This window comes from Onychostruthus taczanowskii, unplaced genomic scaffold, assembly GCF_017590055.1.
Source record: "Onychostruthus taczanowskii isolate IOZ18803 unplaced genomic scaffold, ASM1759005v1 scaffold166, whole genome shotgun sequence".
In the NCBI taxonomy this organism is placed as follows: domain Eukaryota; kingdom Metazoa; phylum Chordata; class Aves; order Passeriformes; family Passeridae; genus Onychostruthus; species Onychostruthus taczanowskii.
Window position 1 is genome coordinate 176604 of NW_024498862.1, and position 24371 is coordinate 200974.

General features: G+C 45.5%; 1 protein-coding gene across 2 annotated transcripts in view; it reads right to left on the minus strand.

Annotated features, from left to right (window-relative positions):
• PHF2 (PHD finger protein 2) overlaps nt 1-24371 on the minus strand; it is a 52763-nt gene that overhangs the window by 7855 nt on the left and 20537 nt on the right. For both annotated transcript variants that reach the window (XM_041399596.1, XM_041399595.1), the window contains exons 2-17: nt 22609-22694; nt 16323-16437; nt 13824-13984; nt 13174-13315; nt 10643-10829; nt 9926-10088; nt 8991-9078; nt 8326-8432; nt 7938-8029; nt 7448-7537; nt 6328-6690; nt 5403-5522; nt 4696-4814; nt 4183-4361; nt 3903-3976; nt 2830-2987 (exon numbers count right to left, since the gene is read on the minus strand). In XM_041399596.1, the coding sequence (XP_041255530.1) occupies nt 2830-2987; nt 3903-3976; nt 4183-4361; nt 4696-4814; nt 5403-5522; nt 6328-6690; nt 7448-7537; nt 7938-8029; nt 8326-8432; nt 8991-9078; nt 9926-10088; nt 10643-10829; nt 13174-13315; nt 13824-13984; nt 16323-16437; nt 22609-22694 (2244 nt within the window). The remainder of the gene's footprint in view (nt 1-2829; nt 2988-3902; nt 3977-4182; nt 4362-4695; nt 4815-5402; nt 5523-6327; nt 6691-7447; nt 7538-7937; nt 8030-8325; nt 8433-8990; nt 9079-9925; nt 10089-10642; nt 10830-13173; nt 13316-13823; nt 13985-16322; nt 16438-22608; nt 22695-24371) is intronic.

A 24371-nucleotide genomic window follows, 5' to 3' on the forward strand; every position in this document is an offset into this window, starting at 1 on the left:
CACATTTATGAAAGTAAACTATCAATGAGTTACAATTATGGCTTAAAAAACCATTTTAAAAGAGCATTGGAGCAGGAACAAAGTGCTTCTGTCCCTGCTGTATCCCCACAGCCATCTCCAAACACACGGGAGGTGGCACTGGCTGACAGCTCAGACCTGCCTCCAGCCCAGCAGCCTTACTGTCCTGTCCTTGGGCTGACAGCTGCTCTCGTGGGTGCACAGAGAGCAGGACACTCTAACAGACACACTGGCAGTTCTTTGTGCCTTCATCCTGCTTGTGGCAGCCTTGGTGTGGCAGCAGATCCAGGGCAGTGCCCGTCCCCTGTGCTGGCACTGCTGCAGCCCCACCTGGAGTCCTGGGGTCAGCTTTGGGCTCCTCATGACAAGAAGGACATTGAGGGGTTGGAGCGTGTCCAGAGAAGGGAGCAGACCTGGGGAAGGGGCTGGAGCACCAGCAGTGGCTGGGGGAGATGGGAAAGGGGCTCAGGCTGAGAAAAGGAGGCTCAGGGAGACTGTGGTACCCAGGTTTGCCATTCTGTCCCTGGCATGTCCCAGAGCAGGTGGAGCAGGCAAACAGCTGTGCTGGGGACAGTAGCAAGCACTGCTGGACTCAGGTTTTACTTCCTCAGTGGGCAGGGCACAGGAATGATCCCAGCACCCTCCATCATGCAGGATATTGTGTAGGGAGCCTGTGCCTTGCTCTTCATCACCAACTCTACCACTGCCATCTCTCTCACCCTCTCTAGGCAGATCATGTCCTTCCTTCCATCAGCAATCAGAGTCTCCTACCTGTATCCTCATATTTAGAAACTGAATTGATAATACTTCAGAAGAGTATTACTGATTGAGATGTGGCTCTGGAGAAGTCACAGTTGTATAAAATGAAAGAACTCAAACAATTTCAAGCACAAACCCAGTGTTTTCTTCCATTTTTGAGTCAGATGTGGACATGAGTAATTTTGCTCCTTTCAAGATCAGGTGATGACCAGCCCTCCAAGCTTTTTGCATACTCCTTTTCAGTTCTTTCAGTGTGTTCCCACATTCACAGCAGCCTTTCTGCAGGAGCTCTGTCCTTCCCTCTCCCTGTCTTGCTGACACACACAGTTGAGCTGCAGCTCTCTAGAGCACTCCAGGTAATGCCATCAGGGCCTCTGGGGTGGCCAGCTGCTAGCGACAGCTCAGTGTTTTACAGAATAAAGCTTGCCTTGGTTCAGATAAGGCCACTGTCACAAAAAGTCCTGACCTGCTTCCCAGTGCCTGGGAATCCAGCACTGTTCTGACAGGGATGCAGGAACTGACTGCTTGTGTGGGAGGACATCCCACAGTGCCATACGGCTGCTCCACAGCATCCACAATATACACATACAGATCTATAAATACATACATTCGCTACCCTTCCTCTGCCCTGCAAGCAGAGAAAGGTGGGAATTGTTCCTGAGAGTCAGACGGGACCACGCTGGCCTCATGCTGGGACACGGCGTGTTTGCGTACCACGTTTCTCCCGCTTCATTTTCAAAAAGACCACGTTATGGCCATTTGAAAAGCCAAGGGTAATTATGAAATGAAACACAGCAATTACATTTACCAGGGGCTTTTTCCAATCAAGGTGCAGCACACGCTGCCAAAACACAGTGTTTGTCCCAGAGCCAGCACTGATATGGCACGCTCCTACTGAACACCCCGCACAGAGCAGTAACTCAGCCGAGGCCGGGGTGGGACTTTGATTCCACAAACCACAGAGCCTTCAAACACCTGGGTACAGCGCCCGGGCTGAGGGGGGAAAGCAAAGGCCTGAGTTTAACCTCTGTTCTGGTTTAACCCCTTGCAGACAGCAAAATACACCCCGAGCAAGGCAGACAATTGTCAAGGACCATTTCAAAGCATGCAGTGAGCTGTGTTATCCACAGAATGGCCAGCAGTGTACACAGGGCCAAGGAAGATTGCTTTGAGTTTTTATAATAGTTGATAATTTTTCTTGTTTTATAGCAAACTTCCAGCATGGAAGTTTTATTAACCTGGCAACTTTATGACAGTATCAGACACACCTAACTACTTTTTGATGTGTCTAATCCTCTGCTAAAATGAAACTGTAAAATCAACATAAACACTCATATTATGGACCATAATGCAGAAAGGAAAAGGAATTCACAGGGATGGTGTCAAGCAGACAAGTGTCAATGTGATTATTTCTTTCCACCTCTCACTGTTTGGATCACTGAAGGATCTGGTGCTGTACATTACTGGCCATAGCCCAAAACATCCAGTGTCACTTTCCACGCTCCACAGAAAACACCACTAAGCCCAGGCAGACATTTCCATTTCAGGTGCAGAAGTGCCCATGAAAGAGTGTGCTTTTATTCCCCAAGCCTTATTTTTTGGTGGGAAGAAGAATGACAACCATGGATGGAAGGGAGGGAGGGAGGGCAGACAGTTTCCTATATCCTTTTTTTAAACACCTGGCATTTGTGGCAGCTTAGAGTTCCTTATGGGAGAAATGCTGGCCACTTAGATAATTTTATTACAATCTCACTACATTAAAAACCTTAAGCTGCAGTCACTGAACTCTCTCCTTGTTTTGAATTATTAATCTATTACAGCATTATTGCTAAAACTGACCTTCAGCATCTACAGATGTGAAATCTCCTATTTGTTCAAATTATACCACCAAAATCTTTCCTCCCTCTCACTCCAGGTCACAGGATAAAGGAAAAGTTTGCTTACTGGAGAAAAAGCAGTTACCAAGCTGCAAAATTCATTCTTACTCACACACAATCACAAAAGGGCAATTTTGTTCACAGGCAAGAGGGAAAATCATCCCCTGGTGCGTACCTGTTGGTGTTATACTCTAAACCCCCAACTTCCTTGCTTGCCTGCAAAAGATCAAGAATTCCTGCTGAACTTCCACTCTCTTTCTTTACTTTGGAATTGCGTCCTGGCTTTGCCTCTGTGTCAATGTGAAGCAAATCTTCATCTGATGAGTCCTCGCTCTGCAAAAACAAGGAAAGGACTAAAAAAGGTGAAAACTCAATGAGCTGGTCCCCAACAACAGCACAGTGATTTATGCACCCTGCTGCTCCTGCAAAGACACAGGCCTAGCCTTTGGAATTTGCTTTATTTAAACAAAAACAAAAACAAAACAAACAAACAAACAAACAAACAAAAAAACCACAAACAAAAAAAACCCAAAAAAAACAAAAAAAAAACCAACCCAAAACCATGGTAAAAATCCATTTCCTTGTAGCCTGTAGGCATGGTAGGTTTTTCTTTTCCTGTCCAAAGCTTTGAGATCTGATCCTGTTCAGGGAATCAATTCCCTTTACCAGGGAGGGAATCTGGCCTGCATCTGGCCCTCTCTCTGGGGCTGAGATTTCCAGGCACTGTAGTCTGGTGCCCAAGAAAACAAGTTCTTCCCCCCTCCTGCCCTGCTTTCAGGCTGCTACAGCACCAGTCCTTATTGCTGTGGGTGCCAGTCTTGTCTCCAGGGACTCCCCCCTTGGGCTCCTGCACAGGGAGACACTTCCAACCCCAGAGCTCTGGCACTGACTCAGACAGAGGTCTGTACTTCCTCCTGATGTCCCAGACACAAATCAGGGTGAAAAGAACTCCATAGTACTGAAGGCCAAGCACTTTGGTCATCTTTGGCTCTGTTTTAACAAACTATTTTGCTTTTTCTGACTTATTCTTGTATTATAATATGAATTTGTATTAACCACAGTAGGGCAAAACATTTAATTTTAATGTAATTTGATTTCCAGCATTGAGTTGTGGCACAAGTGGCACAAAACAAACACTTGAGTTGCTATATCACAGGAAGAGAATCACAGAATGGTTTGAGTTGGAAAGGACCTTAAGAACGTCGTGTTCTAGGAGTGTCTCCTTGTGAAGGTACAATAACCTCATACCTTGTATGGTATTGACTCCACCTTTGCCTTCTTAACAGGAGTGTGATGCAGAGCTTCCTTTTTATCTGATAAAACTGAATAAATAAAAAGAAACAAAAAGTCATATTTTTTTCCCCTTCATAAAGCAGCCCTCCTATTCTACTCACATTTGACTGATAGGTAAGACATGGCTTTCTTTATTCCAAATTACATAGTTTTTAAAGATTATATTGATTGTATTGGACAATCAGCACCTAAGACTTTGTTGAGCAGATAAAGATAAACCAGGAAATATCCTTACAGGGCAGTTCTCTTTTTGCAGTGTTTTTCTTTCTTCTGATTGGAAACTCATCAATTTTTAGTTCACCGTCATCTGACACATATTCATATTCATCCCGTACAGGTTTGGCTTTGTCCTCTTTAAAATTCTGCAGTGACCCAAACACGCTGGTATTCAGATGAGTTTTGACTCCCTTTGAACTGAAAAAAAAATATTTACAAATCAGTAACAACACTGAGTAGAAAACAGCTTGTGACTTGACAGACAATGAGTATCTCTGGGCAGAAATCTCAGTCAAACTGAATTCCTTCAGGGGTGCCAAATCAACTAGAATAATTTTACAAACACATTTCTGAATGTACAATTTATATCTCAAAATAGGACTCTGACTAGAGCACTAGAAGAAGTTTTAATGATAGGGTATTTTCTACATTGACCAGAAAGGCAGGTTTTCATCATCTTGTATAAAAAATATAAATAATGACCTTTCAATTTCCTTTTTCAGTTGATGTGTGTTGTCATATTTTTACTTACCCAAGCAACTTCTTATTAGAGAAAGAGAATGTGAATTTGTTGTCTTTATTTCCTGATAAAGGTGTCTTTTCCGATTTGTGCTCCTCTTCCATTTTTAGGAGTGAATCAGGTTTACTGTTCTGAAAGGCAAAAGACCAAACCGAAATAAATAAATCAGTTAAATGAGTCCTTTATGTTTCAGCTTCCCAGGTACCCTCAGAATCTAAGCCTGTTAAACTTTCTCTTATTAAAAACCCTATCAGATTTTCCCTGCAGACAAAATGTTCTATTCTGTGGGTAAATTTTGCTCACACCGCATTAGCCTTCAAGAAAGGCAAGCTTTTAATCCATACACCATAATTCAGATTTCATGAACTCTAATCTTATGCCATTAAAATTAGTTATTGATTATTAGCTATTAGTTAGTTATTGATTTCTCATTAGTTATTGATTTCAGACTTAAACTAGTAGGACTGTGTCACAGCAAGAATCACACTGAACCATCTCACTCTTAACAGTCTGGTGTCACTACGGACAAATGGGCAATTCAGCACATGCTTTTGAAGAATCCATCCACTCTCTCTTCCTTTATCAGGGGCTATTTGATTATTTCCTGCTTGATCTTCTTTTCTTTGGGAACTGAAAACTGGCACCTTGTTCTCTCCACTTAGACAGAGCCACAACCCCTGGCTTATCATCATGTGGCAGAATTTAACAGGAGACGTTACCTTGTATTTCCATTTGGCTTCTGTTTTGCTTTTATTTTGCTCTCGAACTTCTAATTTCTCCACCTCATTCTGTCTGCTCACAGATTCCTTATTGGGAACACTTAAAACATTCTTTGCAGCCTGGGAAAAAAGTCAGGAAAAAGTCCTCTGAATGAGGAGTGCTGGCATGTCAGAAACACAGGCTTTATGTGGGAAGTAACATGACATATTCTTGAAAACTCCCATTTATTCTTTTTGAATCCCAAAAGGTTCAATCAAATATTGAGGTTCAGTCAAATATTGCTCCTTCAGGGTGTGCAGAATAGCAGCTGCACTTCTCCTTCATACACCAATACTCTCTTCTTCCTGTCTGTCACCTCATGACAGGTTTCACAAACTGCACACAAACTCTTAGAACTTCAGAAACATTTTAGGAAAGATTTTTCTTCATAAACATGGATATTTCTTCACAAACAGTACACAACAATTCCTCTGTCAGAGCCTTGATGGATCCTGGCCCCTACTGAAATCAGTAGCAAAATTCATGCTTAATTACAGGGCATCAGAATTAAAGGATGTCAAGAAGAAACTTGTCCTACATGGGTAAAAGTGGAAGAAAACTATTGTTCTGTTTCTAGTCACCCATTCTAGAGTAACATTTCAAGCAAATGAGATGCTATAGAAATAAGTTCTTTCATTACAGACACCTTTTGATACCAGTGGGTTTCTGGGAGGCTTCACATCAATGAATAACCAGCAAAGAGCCAAATCAAACCCAGCAGCTGGGGAAGAGAAGGGCAAGGAGCCAGCAGTTACAAACCTTTCCTTTGCTTCTGCAGAGCCAGGCTCTCACAACGTGTGCACATATTACTTCTGCACGAGACTTACGGAGTGGTTTTGTCTCTCTGAGGGTGGGAGAAGAGGCAGAGGTTAAAACATGACTCACCTTCCCCTTCTTTGGCGTCTCAATCTTGGTCAGAGCCTCCTTGGTGTGTGCCTCCAGCAGGTCGAGGTTGGGGATGGCTGGTGGAGGGCTCTCCTTTGCCTTCTTTCCTTTCTTTTTGCCTTCTCCCTTCACTTTCGGTGTTTTGGGAGGTTTGGGGGATTTAGGAGCCTTCGGGGGTTTGGATGGCTTGAGCTGTTTGGGGGTTTTCACAGTTTTGGGAGTCTTTTTTTTAGGAAGCTTTTCTAGAGGTGGGGGCGGAGGGGTGACTTGGACGGGCGACGGAGCCTCCTCCTTCTGCACAGGACAGACCTCCTCGGCCGCGGGGTTGGCACTCGTGTCTGCTTTGCTGGCCTTTGAAGCGTTCTGTGGTTTGGCACAAAGCACAAGGTGTTCACACACACCTGTCCTGCTTTTGACATTCACATGCACCCTCCGTTAGATGGGGAAACAACCCCAGGAATGCCCAAAGATGCGGTGGAGAGGATCTGCAGCACAGGTCAGTCTGACCGAGGAATGAAGATCCCCTCATGGCCACAATAATGCTCTGCTCACCCCCAGTTCTCACCTCCACATTCCTCAAGCCTGGTCTGCAGTAACTCCAGAGGCTTGGCAGGGAATGTAACCCTCTCTGGGTTGTACCCTCATGTGGCCTGACCACACAGGATGGATAAAATCAACAGCCTTCTGCTTAAAATGCTGATTGGCTTGAGCAAAACCCCTTTCCATTCAATTCTGATTGATAAACATAGCACAATCACATTTTATGCCCTCAGGAAAAATTAGCAGTAAAATAGCTGCCCAATTGAAATTAACACAGAGTAATTAAAAAGAAATTATTTTCTGCTTAGCTTGCTGTTCTGACAATCAAAAAGCTTAAAATACTACATCAAAGAGGATCAAAGGACATGATAGGTTTCAGTTTTAAGGTCTCGGATGTGGTTAGGAACAGGGTGGAATGCAGCACAAAGTCTTCCTGAAGGGGCTGAGACAGCTGTGGTCACCTTTTGCTGTCACACATCTCCACCCAGCAGGATTTGGTTCCACACTCAATGGGTGCTACCTCCATGCATTTTATAGCCTGGATGCCCAATACAGTAAATACTATAAAAGCAGCACAAACCTCACTTAATCTTATTTCTTTGGCAAGGTCCTTGATAAGTTGTGCTGGTTTGAAGTTTTCTGGCAGTTCATCTTCATGCTCTGCTAAAGCCTAAAACACAACAAAGCCAAATTGTTGTTTCTGTGCAAGTTTTCTTCAAAAATTAAAAAAAAACCCTCTTGAAGTGACTTGTCTGTATTTTTTTTCTATGTATTTAAATCAATCTTGACTTCATTAGACATTCAAATAAGAAAAAAAGGATTTTTTTTCTATTCTGGATGTTATTGTAACGAGTTGTCCTCTGAGAAGAACAAATCAATCATCTTTTTTCAGATATTATTTCATTTTCACAACTGCAACATCACTTTGCTCACCCCCCATTCTCCCAACTCCTTCTCTTTGGCATCTTAGAACTGGATGCTTTGCAATGGAGATGTTACTTGCTCCACAATTTCCTCTCTGCTCTAGCAACAGACAAACACAAAATATTTATCCAGGCTGCCTCTCCTACCTGTTTTTTAGTCCATGACCTGAAAGCACCATTGAGGATCTTTGCTCCCTGAAGGAGATGAGCAGGTGGTTGTTGTCCAGCTTTATGCAAACCTAAGCAAAGAAAAAGACCAGCACCATTCAACCACTGACAGCTACAGTTGTTTACAGAAAGCATTTAATTTGAAAATTGTAACTGGGAAAGCTGAAGTTAACTCTTTGAGAGTTGATCCCCACAAATGAATCCCTACTATAACCTGATGGTAATAAGCACTGCTTTTATTGTGTCCCAAATCCAACTGAGCCTTCCTGCCCTGTGCTCCTGTCAGTTATTGCTACTGAAATTCAGGGCAACTGGCCTCAGATCCCAAAGCTGAGCCATCAGGGTGGGCAAGGAAATGCAGCTTTACCTTTGAACTTCTCTAGCAGATGCTTCCCCATATACCAACATGCCGTTTCAAAGTTGGGAAACTGGGTCAGACTGATGATTTTCAATCTCCTTTCTACTTCATATGCCCTGCAAGACAAAGCCACAGGAAACTGAGCGTGGCAGAGCATGAGTGTGTCACAGAAGTGCCGGGGTCACTTTGCAGTGGGTCACCTCTTTGTCCTGCTGCCACATAGGCTGGCCTCAGGCCAAAAGCAAAACATGAAAGCACTGGTAAGATACTGAGATACAGATGTATGATGGTCTTATTGCACTATTTGCCCAGAATCAGTAAAGAACTCGCTGCATTGTCTTACACTGGGCAAAGCGCCCAGCTGAGCAGGTGGGGGCTGACCCAGCAGCGAGTGGCAGGTGCCAGGGTAAAGCTGCAGGCAGTGTGTAACTGTTCTGCCTCCAGGATGTGGCCACATCAATCCAGGCTCCTCAGGCATCCTCCTGTGCCTTGTCAACAGGGGTAAGGACAGCTCAGGATAAGTCAGCACGAGGGAATACGGTCAGAGGGGACAAAGGTGGGTGCACCAGCCAAAACTGCCCAAGAGCTACACCAGCATTACTGTCAGTGATTCATTAGTACTGATTTATTTAAAAATGAGCTCTACATAACATTAGATTTTAAAGTCAGATTACCTCATCTGCATTTCCACGCTTAGACTGTGTAGAAAATGTCCTGCAAAGGCCAGGCAGTCTACTGGTGTTAGAGTTGCATAAATCCAGCCTAAAAGAGAGAGAAGAGTCCTCAAGACAAGAACTCGAAGGCTATTAGCACAGACTTCAATCCCAAATGATGTCTACACTTCATTGAGCACCTTGCTCCACAGGTACCCACAGAGCCCAGCCCCACAACCACACACTCTGAACAAAGCTGCCCCTGGCCCCATCTTTGCTTTGTTACATAACGGCAGCTGCTTTTCTGTCTCCTCAAAGACCTGAAACAGCCCTTGACGTGCTTTTTCACAGCGTCAGTATCAGGTGTTTTCTAAACATGTATTTTCATGCAAAAATCTACTCGAGTTTGTGAATCTCTGTAAACTGCTCTGTATTTGTTCCACCATCTGCTCCACAGATGGTCATAAGAGAAACACTTTCCACTTCTTGCACCCAAGGTAAAATGCAAGTGCATAAACATTTGGTGCAAGAATCTACTCACACACAGTGACCTGTAGCTCCTTAGAGTCACAGGGGATTAAGGGGTGACAAGGATTTGGGGGTGTCATGGTCAGAATGCATGGTCAAATTCACTCCATGTAAATTGTCTGTTAAATGTCAGAAAGCACCAATGACATGGTGGATACAGACAGAGAACTCATGAGTTACTACAACTCAGGTAGACCACGAGTGGAACACTCTTCCTACAAGTTTAACTTTTAAAAGGCTGCTAAAATATTAACAGAAAGCAGTAAAAGTTCTGATTTGTTTTGTTTGTAAGCACATGAAATAAAACCTCTCCTGAGAATTAGACTCCATACTTTGTCAGAGAGAGTTGTCAAATCCCACCCCTCTGACATTTTGGATGTGCTACTCTAAAGGGTGAGGAAAGCCCTCCTCCTCCCCCCCTCACTCACCTGATGGGATGAAGAGTGTCTGGCCTTGTTTAATGGTACATTTGTAACATTTGTCTACTTGGTCTGCAAAAAACATCTCACTGTGATTTGCTGCTGACTGCCAGCGTTCATACAGAGAAATATTTGCAGAGGCTGGTTTGATGAGATAAAAGATCTTTTCTCCCTGAATTAGAAATATAAAATTAGCAATGAGCAGCCAAATCAAACAACACTGCACTGGCACACACACACACAAAGACACACACATGCACAAATAGTCATCTAAATATACATGTATGTGTATTTTGGCGGTATTTAAATCAAATTAATTAGTCAGCTTTTTACAGAAGGGCTGAAATAATTAAATCACACCTGACCACATCTGCTCAGATTTGTGGGAGTGATGGTACAAAAGGTTTACAGCGCCAGGTTCCATCATGCTGCAAAAGTAGGACATGGTATCTTTAAGGCCTAGGGTGATGTATGTGCAGAAGGCACTAAACAAATATAAAAATCCTAATGGAGAGTAAATACCTAGAGGACTTCCATGCTTCAAGTGTTTTCTCACTCAGGAGAACCGGGCACCTCTGGGAGGGCACTCAGAGCAGTTAAGGCTCACATACAACAGGACAACAACGAAAAAACCTGAGAGCTGAGTTTTGGAGAGAACTCTCCTATGGCCTACGTGGATAAAATCGAGTTGGTTACTAGCTACAGCTGAGAGCCAGGCTCCCTCACCTTCAGCACGTGGTACCAGGCAGAAGCCCCCCCAGAGTCTATGTGGAAGTCAGTGTAGCTGTCCTTCACGCAGATCAGGCAGTACTTGGTCACTTTGGGTTTAGCCAGCAGAGCATCGTCAGGCCAGTAATTTTCCACCCAGGACAGCTTCTTAACAATATCAGGAGGCTCTACAAAGCTGGACATCCTTACAGACAGAGTGGAGAACAGACAGGCAGCTTTTAAAACAGAGCACCAGGACCCCGGTACAGCAAGAAGCAAGTGTGACAAATACTTGCACGGCAAACTGGAGCAGCTCCTCTTGTGGCAGTGGAACTGCTCTCCATTCAGAAAATTAGGGAAAACTGTTTACAGACAGAGATTTAAGGTTTTTTAAGTGTGATGACTTAACAACAATCCTTTGCATTCTTTCAGCAGTATGATCTATGATCAAATTTGTGCTGGTTGTAGTTTTCCAGCCCCTGCTACGCAGGCTCAGGGACCACACTGCTGCAATCACAGCAGATCAGAACAGAAAGTGAAATGTGTGCACTTGGACAGAAATCCCCTGGTAAACTGTAAAAATTAGCAAGTCAAGCTTCATATTAATACTCCAAATAACAACAACATTAATGCTTGTTGATAAATAACTCTTGATCTGATGCTGAAAAACAGCAATCTTCTTTAGATGGAGTAAATTATATTCAAAGCTCAGAAGAAGGAAAAAGTCTAATTTGGGTTGATAATGTGAATATATGATATATAATACATATTTCTATAATTTATATGAATGAATCTATTTATGTACATTAAGAACATACTCTTACTGGATATGTATCTAAATTTATACAAAATATTATCTTCATTCACACTGAACATATGTTCCTATTTATTTATTTACATCATTCATATATTTTGTATTTGTCAAATACATAACATATACTATAATCACAGCTAAGACAATGCAGTGGCACGACAACCAGATATTAAATGTTTCGTCCTAGAATGTGCTAAATTTTTGATTCACATAGTCCAAAATTTGGGCTGATAGTGCAGGAAGTAAAGATTCAATGCTAGGCACTCTAAGATACCACGTCAGTAAGAGTATCTGCACTTCAAGCCAATATTAAATGCTCCCACATGTCACTGTGCTCAGTGTCAAGCCCTAATGACAATAACTCCATCTCCATGGCAGGGAAGATGGAGCTGTGCATTCAATTAAACTGTCACTGTCTGTACTAGGAAATAAAATATTTGCTATTTATGTCTCGATTAGCGGAGTATGAACGACAGCTGCAGCAGTCCTTCAGGAAAAAAGACATCCCATTATTTGGGGATAATGGCAGAAAGCTGAAAAAACCTCTGCTGAGAATCTCGGTGGTCCCAAACCTGCAGTGAGCAGAGCTGCTCTCTGCAGTGATGAGGGTGAGCCACTAAATCCCAGCCACAGGGATCAGGGGAATGCCTGGGAAAATGAGCTTGTCATTATCCACCAGCCTTCTTTTTTCAGCCTTCGCACTGAAGCAAAATGCTCCCCAAAACAACCATGCTTTGTTTTCTGCTGACATTCATTATCATCTGTGCAGTGTGTTTGTCTGTAAAAGGATCTTTTCCTTTTCCTGGTACTTCCCTTCTGGAAGCAACAGCTACCCCAAAGGATCCAGGGCCTGTGAAAATAACCTGCACAGCTTTTGGTGTTGGGTATCTCAGAGCTGCCCCTGCGCGCTCCTGCAAGGAAAGCACTGCTCAGTTATGGCAGCACAGCTACAGAGCACCAGGCACTGCCCTCAGCATTGGCATCAGCTAATCCTGGAATCACAGGGTGGTTTGGGCTGGAAGGGACCTTAAAGACCATCTCATTCCCATCTAGTCCTGGGCAGGGACACCTCCCACTGTCCCAGGTTGCTCCAAGCCCTGTCCAGCCTGGCCTTGGGCACTGCCAGGGATCCAGGAGTAGCCACAGCTGCTCCAGGCACCTGTGCCAGGGCCTGCCCACCCTCACAGGGAGCAATTCCTGCCCAAGATCCCATCCCTCTGATCTGCACCATCACCTCCAGACTGCCACTGGGAAGTCAGCATCACCCTGACCCTGAGCTGCTGTCAGACAGGTCACAGGTTACCTGGCAAAAGCACTGAAACCAGAACTAGAACACATGCTGTAGGATTACAGAATTATAACAAAATTCCAAAGTTATTCTCCTCAAAGGACACCCAGCAACATGTTACCCTACACCTAAAGTCAGAGCAACCAGAAGCCGCTAAACTTTCCCTAAGGAGGAAAAGCACTAGGGAAGGCAGAGGCCTAACTCAGACACATATCCCAGACACAATGTGAGATTCAGTAATTTTAAATTATAACTTCTACATAATTCTATGTGAGCAATATTAATATAATTCAAAAAAAAAACATATGGGGTAGTATAGTATACATAATATAGCATACAGCTATGTTATTATATAGAAATATGTTATATACAAAATAATAAATTAAATAAAAATTACAAATCAAAATAAAACTGCAGTAATTACTGTGCAGCAGGCTGGACCCTTACCTGGTGTCAGAGAACTCCAGGTTTGTGACATTTAAGACCCTTTTCCTGTTTGTGCTGTAGTAGTAATCCACAAATTCCTTGAGCTTCATCTTGCAATCTTTCTGCTTGGTGACATCAGTGACATCAACGCTCCGCTCCGGCCCTGCACACGAATTCAGTGGAGAGGACAGGCTGATGGACAGCCTGCCATGCCCCATTTTCTATGCTTGGGGGTGAGTTAACCTGTCCAGTAACACCTAAATCTTCTGATTTTCTGGCTGTTTCAGCCCTTGGATCCTCCCTGTTGCTTATGTATGCACCCACACAGACACACATGCACGAAAGATCTGCATATACATAAATGCCCATCAAATGGTGCTTTTGTAGTCATGTCCCTGGGAAAACCATTCCTTGATACTACTTAGGCTGCTCCTGCTTATGCAGAGCTGTGGAGAGCCGTGCAGGCTGGCTCAGCCTCACTGCCAAGCTGCCACACAAAACAAGAATGACTTAATTGCTAACTACAACCTCCCACTACATAAAACGCTGCACGGAGACCAGCACAGCTCATGGCACAGACAATATTTTAGAACGCATTTTACAGTTTTCCATGCAACTAATGATCTCTATAAAGCAGCTGAGCTCCAAGCACTGCAATGCCAGGTACCCACCAACGTAGTTCTCGACATCGCTGACGTAGAAGGTGGGGGCAGGCACAGCCAGACCCAGCCCATCCTTCTTGGGGACCAGGATGGGCTCAGCAAAGCCCTTCTCTTCCAAATACTCTGGTGTCAGCTGGCTGCCTGGCACTTTCACCACTATGTCTTCAGCACTGCAAAAGCAAACACAGATTCAGTGGTGAGGAGCTCCACGCTGAGTTTGGAATGCTCTGTGTTTCACTGCTGAAAGGAAGACACCATAAAAAGGAATTATAGGCAAATTAGGTACATAAGCCAAAACCGCATTTATTGCAAAGCACAAAGGGCACAAAAAAAATCATGCAATTGCTCAAGCCTCATGCTCCAACTACTGGGAAGTCCTAAAATAATGGCTTATAGCAAAAGACCATTTTCCTCAGCTGTAGGATCAGCCAAGCTACCAGTGATCAATGTTAAAGAATTAAGGTTAAATGTTTCACTCTAAAGAAGATGAAGTTAAAAACGTTACCCAGTCTCAAATAAATGGCCCTAGAAATGCTTTGCAAAACATTTTAAAGCAGTTGAATAATGTGCTCAGGAAGTATTCTGCAGATCATTTTGAAGTGGCAGGGACACCTTCCACTGTCCCAGGCTGCTCCAAGCCCTGTCCAGCCTGGCCTTGGACCCTGCCAGGGATCCAGGGGCAGCCACAGCTGCTCTGGGCACCCTGTGCCAGGGCCTGCCCACCCTCACAGAGAATAATCAATTTAACTGTTTTCACTGCTACTCTTGCTACTCCAGCATTATTTTGGTATTAAACATTTTAGAAAGAATGACATGAATAATATTTTTTGCCTTTTTGCTCCCATCAGAGTTCCTTTTGATCTGAGACCCTCCCAAGCACTCACTGGGGGTTGTTATTCCCTGCCTCGTGCTGGGAGTCACCAGTGATGCTCCTGGTCTGACCCCCCTGTCCCCTCCAGCAGCCCTTAGGCCTGAGTGATGGGGCCTGGTCTGTCCCATCTGCACATCCCATTCATTTGCTTTGGAGGAGAAAATTCCTCCACAAGACTTGGTGTCTGAGTCCTGAATCTTGCAGGCATTTTTGTGCTACAGACCCTCCTGTCTCAGGAGATTTCATCTGGCAGCAGGATTTTCTTATGCACACACTAATGAGTAACAAAGAGAAAAAATGGGGGGCTGTATTCTTTATAACAATTTTTGGAGTGACTCAGAGATGTGTGGCTGCAGTCTCAGAGGCCACCCGAGGTTACTGAAATCAGTCTGCCTGGGCCATAAATCTTTCTTAAAATGAGCTGTGCAACCTGTCAAATTACAAATTAAAAAAAAAAAAAAAAAAAAAAAAAAAAGGACAAAGAGCAAAGATAAAAAACCTTATAGGTCCCAATGGAAATAGCCAGGCAAGTAAAAATACTGGATCCTGAGCTCAGCAAAACACATCTGTAAAAGCTGCAAAATACTTTACAGGATTGTTTTCAGTTTTTTCTTTAAGCAGTATCTAGTATTAAGCTAGTATCTTAAATACAGTGTGAAATTAAATTCTCCATAAAAAGGAGGAAGTTCTGTGTTTACTTTGCCAGTCTCCAAGGATTCTTCTAAAATAATTAGTTATTAATAATTAAAGATTTATTTGGTTGCAGCCTACATTAAAGAGCCAAAAGAAAATGATCACTCCCGCAAATGGCTGTGGAGCAGCCTAATAACATATGGGACATGTCACCTAACAATTAGCACCATTCATTACCCCAGTGAGAGAGCCTTTGTCACCCAGTGACTGAGCATGTCATTGTTCTGTCCAAGACGGGGACAGACTTCAGCAAAGGCGTTAGAGTTTTAAGAACTGGAGAGTTCTATGCAATAAGTGGGTTAGTTTCTTATGCAAGTGGATGTTCTAGGGGCCAAACACACTCTGGGCTCAGCCTGGAGAAGAGAAGGCTCTGGGGAGATCTTAGAGCCACTTTCAGTGCCCTAAGGGGGCCTATAAAGAACAGCAAGAGTGAGTTTCTCCAGCGGCAGATAGTGATAGGACAAGGGAGAAGAGTTTTAAACCAGGAAAGATTTAGATTGGATGTCTATTCCAATTCCTCCCTGGGAGGGTGGGCAGGCCCTGGCACAGGGTGCCCAGAGCAGCTGTGGCTGCCCCTGGATCCCTGGCAGTGCCCAAGGCCAGACTGGATGGGGCTTGGAGCAGCTTGGGACAGTGGAAGGTGTCCCTGCCACGGCAGGGGTGGCACTGGATGGGCTTTAAGGTCCCTTCCCACCCTGACTACTCTATGATTCCATGATCCTTGCCTTCCCAAATCCCAGCATCTATGGAAATCCACAGGCACTGGGCTCAGCTGAGAGGAGATCTGAATACAGCTGCAAATGTGAAAAAAGGAAGAGCCTGGGACATCTGCAATCAAACAGCACTGATTTAACCACCAATACTATGCAATGCTTCCAGCACAGCCCATTCCCAGCCTCAAGGACCCCAGCACTGCTCCTGTGCCCCATCCACCCCAAACCCACCTGGGAAATGTCCGACTCCGCAGCTCCTTTATAAACACTTGGCTCCCGTTCTGCACAGGCTTCACCTCCGTTGTCTGGCCGGTATCATGCTTATGCCAATTCCTTTTCTTTTTCACTGAAAAGGAATGAATTGGACAGCTATGTTACGATTAAGGTAATTATTAAGACATTGGCAGGAAGGATGAATCTTCATGTAATTTATCTCCTGAGAAGAGTGGAGGGAACCCCTGCCATGCTGCCCTGAAGATTTTAATATTGCTCTCAGTGACCCATTAGACAATTGTGGTGCAGTTGAAGATCCATTATAGAGTGAGCAGTGAGCATTTTGGAGCAGAGGGCAGCAGTTGGGTAATTGCTGAGCTGCAGTGCCTGCAGCCTCACACAAGCACTGACTCTGGACACTCTGGGCTCTCACACTGTCCCTCATCCTCACCAGGAAACTCCCTGGAAACCCCTTGGCACAACCTGCAGGACGGATCTGTGGGAGTGCATTCGTCAGGAATCACCTCAGAATAAAGCTCTGTCCAGTGGTGCTGCATTTGACACCAACTTTGATGGGATTTTAGTGTGCCCTGCACAGAGAATGGACAGGGAAGGAAAAGGAGAAGGAGAAGGAGAAGGAGAAGGAGAAGGAGAAGGAAAAGGAAAAGGAAAAGGAAAAGGAAAAGGAAAAGGAAAGAGTTGCTAGAAGTGCAGGGAAGAGAATTTATTATGGCTCAGAGCTGCAGCTGATTGAGGCCCCTTTACTGTGCTCCCAGTGAGGGATGGACACACAGGACAGTCCAGCAGGGATAAAGGGCCAGCAGGAATGAGCACACGTGAGCCAGTCAGGTTCCAGTGTGGTTTTGCCCTGCCTCTGACAGCCAGATAACACAGCAAGAAAAACTGGTCCTGCTTTTTCCCTGAGTCAGCACTATTCCTCTCGGCTGTTCCTGCTTCCACAGTGGGTGCAGAGGAACTCATGCTGGTAGGAAACTGGCTTTTTCCTCATTTGTATCACTTAAAGCCTCTGTTAATAGAATTTTCATATGTCACATACTTTCATTTTCCACCCTTGTTTTACATCATGAAACTCAGTATTTCACCCCAAGTCCAGACCTCTTATCAAAACAGTGAGGGCAGGCAGCATACCCCTCACAGATGGCACCCACTCCTCGCTCTTTGCACACACACCGATCCATACACTTTTCCATTAGGAGAGGCATCTGCAGGCTAGAGATATAATACATGAGATTGGGAAAGAGCAAATTTTGCTTTCCCAACCACAGCCCTGGAATAACTTAAGGAAAGACATCTCCCAGTGAGTCCATCCCGGGTTTTGCACAGAGCATGTTTGGTTTATTAGTTCCATGCAGGCTCCAGCCTAGCTGGAGATATTCATTAAAGCTGCTAGTTCTTTATCTTAATGACTCTCAGGCTTAGTGTATTAATTCAATGCTCCTGGTAACAAAGGAAACAAGCCTGGCTTGAATGCCAAACCTTCCTCCTCTCCCTCCCTTCCCAACCTCCGCCTCCTCCGCCTCCTCCCCCCTCTCGGCCATCTGAATCCACACCACGAGTGTGCTGATTGCACTTGCACTCTGAGTGCAAGTCCCAGGGAAAGAGGTGTCACTTGCCACAGGACAATTAAAGAGCTTAACCACATTCCTTTATTAACACTCCAGACAGCACAGAGCATCGGAAAATGAAGGCGACAGATCAGTGCTGAATTAACAAATCTACTGCAGCTCTCCCAAAACCTCCAGGGAGCTCTTTGCCTCGGCACCAAGAGCTGGCAGGCGTCCCCCTTTCCGAGGAACCTCCCCATCCAGCTCTCCCCATCCAGCTCTGCCCATCCAGCTCTGCCCATCCAGCTCTGCCATCCAGCTCTCCCCATCCAGCTCTCCCCATCCAGCTCTCCCCATCCAGCTCTGCCATCCAGCTCTCCCCATCCAGCTCTCCCCATCCAGCTCTCCCATCCAGCTCTCCCCATCCAGCTCTCCCATCCAGCTCTCCCCATCCAGCTCTCCCCATCCAGCTCTCCCATCCAGCTCTCCCATCCAGCTCTCCCAGCCAGCTCTCCCCATCCAGNCCTCCCCCCATCACCTTCCCCCATCCGCCCTTGCCATCCAGCTCCCCCATCCAACTCCCCCCATCCAGCTCTCCCATCCAGCTCTCCCATCCAGCTCTCCCATCCAGCTCTCCCCATCCAGCTCTGCCATCCAGCTCTCCCCATCCAGCTCTCCCCATCCAGCTCTCCCACCCAGCTCTCCCCATCCAGCTCTGCCATGCAGCTCTCCCCATCCAGTTCTACCCATCCAGCTCTCCCATCCAGCCCTCCTGCAGAGGCAGCCCAGGTTCTCACCCCAGAGCATTCCCCAGGAGGAGCTGTCTCCTGGACACCAGCTGGAGTCCATTACACTGCATCAGACACTTGACTCTTGGTCATTTCCAGCCACACTTTCTATATTTTATCTTTGCCATGAACACCACAGTAAGGACTAAAGGCTCATTCTCACAGCCAACAGATCCCAGCTTGGGCCAGAAAAGCTGTTTTTTTGTAGTTTATCACAGATTTCTTTTTCTGCAGATCTTTCTGATCCAAATTTAACCTTGGAAGTCCAACATCGGAAAAAGGGAATAAATTTTTACAAAAACTGTATCTCAAAATGAGTAATTCACATCTATATATTATATTAATATATCAATATATGCAATTATATATATCATAATCACAATTATAGATTAATTCCTATTCATATATTAATATAATTACAATTTATATTAATATAGTAATTATATATTAATATATATAGATACACCTATATTATGTCAAACATATTTGGGTAGAAGGGATCATCAACTTGAATTCTAGGGAAGAATGAAAGGGAGGTCAAGCATGGGATAGGGCTGCCCGGGGAGGGGTGGAGTCCCCATCCGTGGAAGTGCTCATGGAACTGCTGGACATGGCACTCAGTGCTCTGGTCTTAACAAGCTGCTGATCAGTCACAGATTGGACTAAGTGATCTTGGAGTTTTTTCCCACCTAAATGACTGACTTTAAAGCCCATCTTGTTTCCCTAGAGCAGGGAGCACCCTGTGAGCTCTCTGCTGATCATCACTAAAGGTTGTAAGTACTTAAAGCCAAGCACAGCCTTTGGCTCACTTGCAGCTCTGTAACTCCACTGATTCGAAAGGATTTCTCCTGATTTTCACTGTGGCAAATGAGGCAGCAATCAAACCCAGCATTTCAGACTGTGTTATGAAAATGAGCCAAGCCTGCCCAAATGAAGCCCTTACATTTTATTGAAATGATGTCAGAAAATGTTGGATGAATATGGATGACTTTTCCCAAAGAGAAGTCCCTACACATTTCATTAAGCAGGAATGGCTTAAAATGCCATGTGACAGGAAGCAATCTTCTGAGAGCAGCCACTCACCACAGTGGTAATGTGGAAAAATGTAAGGAGAGGAAAATGATTTTTAAATTTGACATCTGGAAAACATATCTGGTAGAAGGCAAGCTCCAGAAATACATGTATATTTTTAAATCCAGACAAGTTGCATAACAGACAATTGGTGTCTGTGTTTCCTTTTGCTAATCTCACCATAATTAAATCCTACCAGTGAGCTACTGGTGCTGGAACAACTCCTACTCCTTTATTACAGAGCTGATAGTGCTGGATAACGGGTCTGAACAGATTCTGGAGCAGTTAATAAGCAAAGGAAGCGATCTGCCAGCAGTGCCCAAGCCCTGCAGCAGGATATCCTCCATGCAAATTCCAGCAGATGGAATTCACCAGCCGAGCCACTCCCTCCTTCACTTCTTCCAGCTTTTAACTCCCCTGGTCTGGTGTACCCTGCAAGGATGGGTTAGAGTAGAACAGCCTCCTTTTTCCACAGAATCTACCACTCTACACATTAGCAGGGAAAATTACTATGCAGCTTGTGACCTTGTCACCAAAACTCAAGGTAAGGATAGCTATGATTTATATTTAAATAAAAATTTTGCACTTCACTACTTTGATGATTGGTGTTGCATGTCATTAAACTGCCTATTCTGTATTCAAAGAGAGAAAAGAACGTGCCCTGCCTGTCCTACAGAATGGATGTTGTCCTGTATTCCCACCATGCTGCATCCCCAGAGGAACAGGGTCAAGGGACACCTTCTGAGACCCCAGCTGCAGAGCTGCCCCAGATCTGCACCACAGCATCAGAATGGTGTGGGGCTGCTGGAGAGATCCAGAGGAGGCCCTGGAGCTGCTCCAAGAGCTGGAGCCCCTCTGCTCTGGAGCCAGGCTGGGAGAGCTGGGGGTGCTCACCTGGAGAGGCGAAGGATCCAGGGAGAGCTCAGAGCCCCTGCCAGGGCCTGAAGGGGCTCCAGGAGAGCTGGAGAGGGACTGGGGACAAGGAATGAAGGGACAGGACACAGGGAATGGCTCCCACTGCCAGAGGGGAGGGATGGATGGGAGTTTGGGAATTAGGAATTGTTCCCTGTGAGGGTGGGCAGGCCCTGGCACAGGGTGCCCAGAGCAGCTGTGGCTGCCCCTGGATCCCTGGCAGAGCCCAAGGCCAGGCTGGACAGGGCTTGGAGCAGCCTGGGACAGTGGAAGGTGTCCCTGCCATGGCAGGGGCTGGAACTTTCTGCTGGGCTGAATGCTCTGGGACACATCAGTGGATTTTTATTTGGATAAAAATAACTGGATAGACAGAAACCTTTTAAAAAGCATCAGAATGTTGTTGTCAATTCAACTCCTCTCATCATAACTGGTATATTAAACTTGCAATCTTTTTATCAAAACTGCCATGCCTTGAATTCCAGGATGACACACCCCAGTTTTTATAGAACTGATATTCAATTCCTGATTACAGGCTTTTGCTCCTGACTGTGTTTTTCCCCTTGCCCTGAAAAGTAGGTGCCTTTCATAATTTATAATTTTTTTTTAAAAGTGAAAGAAATCAAAGTATCAGATCCATCTCAAAGTTATGCACTGACAGACTCAGAGGGTGGAGATCCTGTGCTGCTTCTTCCCTCCTGGGTTAGGAACAGTCTGGGAATGCCTGCAATCACCCCCACTCCAATCCCTAATCATTCATTTCAAAATGATTTGTGGTTATTTGTGTAAGTAGGAAAACAAAACACTAGAAAGGCTGATCCTTTCAAAACACAACATTTTGTAGGGACATACTGATTTTGTTAAGTCTTTCAGAACCAGCCCCTCAGTGGGGATTTTGCCAGTTTCTCAGTTGGACCCTCTGGGAGACAGGAGCAGCTGCAGGTCATGCAGGTTTCCAGTTCACATTTGATTTAAAAAAAAACACAGTGGAAATACAATTCTATTTTTTGCCCACAAAACAAACACTCAGACTCCACCCCATTCCCACTAGAAAATTCTTAAACTTTAAAAATTAAGGCAATAATTGTTAAACAGAAATAATTGCTTGGGTTAAACATTCTGAATTTTAACACAACAGCAGTCACTTTCCAGTCATCCCTTATTTCACACTAAATAAAAGGCCATCAGGCTTCCCTCAGCTCCAGCAGATGAGCACGGTGCTCTTCCTCTGCAGGATGCCCTCAGGTTGCAGAGCAGCAGGATCCTCCCTGGCACTGTTGCTTATTTATAATAACTGGTTTTCAAGCAAAGCATTTAATCTTTCACAGGGATTGGTTTCTTTTGTTCTTTTTTTCTGCATTGTATAATAGAAAGAATTTGTGAATTAATCTGACCAAAGCAAACACATCTCATGATTCCTTCCCAGACAAAACTCCCACTGAGATCAACTGTCACTTTTGCTCAGGAGAATCTTTTTCCTGTGAAAGAACTGCAAGAATTGGCACCCTCAGTGTATCCTACAATTTTGACTGACACTGAAATCACTGTAATTCTACATCCAAGCCAAGCACAACAAACTGCTTCTTACTCTTCTCCTCTGCAGACAGAAAACTCCATGTAGGTTCCAAAACTCCCTCTATTAGCACTTAGCTGCCTCCATAGGGTTTTTCTAGCCCACATTACTGAATGTAGGCACAATTCAACCAAGGAAGGACGCTCAGTTTTTTGTGGGGTTGAGGACTGAAGTTTTCCAGGTAAGTTCCTGCATGAGCTCACATACGCGCCTAAGGCTGCAGCAAAAGCTCCGTGATCCAAACATCTTTCTTCACCTTCTGGTTTGAATTCCAATATTTATGGCACATGATACTGAGGTGTGCCTTTTGTAATGACCAAAACAAAAAGCTCCTGTTGTTCAAACACCACCCCCCCCCCCCCCCCCGCTTCGTGTCAGGGCTGCACAGGGGTACTTACAGGTTGACTTTCCGTGGGTTTTCTCACAATTTGGACAATGATAGATGTCAATATCTGGTGCCTCCTCTTCTTCCACACCAACACAGCTGGAACACAAGAAGGTAAATCTGACGTTAGCCCAACCATGCCCAAGCATACCATTAATGATGACGGCTCCATGTGTTTGCAGCTGCACTGAGCAGCAGCACCCTGCCCAAACCAGCTTTGGGGCCATGTGCACTGGTTCAGACTGGCTTTTTGTCACCCACATTCCTGAGGGCTTGCTCCAAAAGCTGCCAGCCAGAAGCCCACCCAGCAGCCCATTGCAGAACTCCAAGAAAATGTGGCAGAGAGACCCACAGAATTTTGTTTTTTCCAAGGAGACTATTTTGCACCTGCACAGAGTTCTCCCAGTACCATCCCACATAAACCCAATTAACAAAACACACCTTCTCAAAATATGTGTGGACAGCTGTGAAGTACCAGAGGCATCTTGGCAAGGGATACCATGTGCACAGCTTCCACAGGTCCCACCTCTGCTGCAGTGTAGGAAGATGAGGAGGAGAAGCGGACACCCAGCTCAGCGCTCCTGGCTGTGCCAGGATGCCACCGAGGTGGGTTTGGATGGGACACACCAGCAGCAGCCCTGGGCACGCCCATGGACAATCCCATGGGAGCACAGGCTGGGGGGGAGCCAAGTACACAGCTGAGCATTGAAGCACCCAAGACAAGAAGCGGCTGCACAGTCCAAGTGCCAAGCAGACAGCCAAAGAACGCAGGTGCGGCGTGGCACTGCCTGCCCACAGAGGAAGGGCAAAGGGGACCCCGCTCCTGCCGCCTGTGCCAGGAGCAGCCCAGGCTGCAAGGCACTGCACAGGGAAAAGGGCTCAGCGGGGTGCTCTGGGATTCTCCCTGGGCTCCATGGGAGCTTAGCTAGGCAAGATCACCCACCAGAGGCATCAGAGGCACCTTAAGCTGTAGCACAAGGAAGGCTGGATCGCACCGTGCCAGGAGCTCTCCTGGGCTTTCTCTACTTTATTTATCTCCTGAAATGCCTCCCCAGCGCTCTGCAGGGAGCAGGGAACAGCTGCCACTGCTCTGAATCAGCAGAGAGCACCTCTCAGTGCTCCTCAGCTTGCAGAGAACACCAACACTGCTTTTCTGCCAGGGAAGAGATATGGGCAGGGGTCACACAGTGCTACTTCCATGCAAAAAGACACATTCTGCATCCTGGCATTCCCCAGCAGGGCTGAGCACTGACAAGTGCAGGAGTTCAGAGTTTATGGCTCCTGTTTCTACTTGGAGGAAGCAGAGCAGAGGATGGCTGCTTCATCCCAAAGACCAGGCAGCAGTGTGAGCCAATTCCACCGAGCACTTCACAGAAACTCTCAGATCATTCTCGCTCTGTTCAAGCTCTGCAGGACACCAGCGTGTCCAAAAATCGGTTCAGCAATAGGAGAAATTCACACAGAGGGGACACACAGCAGCACCTGGTGCTGCTCCAGAAGCAGGAAGGCCATGATCTAGGTGCTGATAAAGGAGGATAACACACAATGCTGCGCCCACCCCTCCCACGAGAGCCCTGGGACCCACTCCCTAAGGGCTCTGGGTGCCCTCGGCAGGGGATACACGCGTCCAAGAACCCACAGAAGCACACCTGGGCCATGGAGCAGCTGCTAAAATGCACTGTGAGCCCCCACTGCCAGAGGTGGCTTTGAACCCCCTGCTGCCCCAAGGCCCACAGTGGTGCACGTCACCACCACAAACCACAGGCACACCTGCTG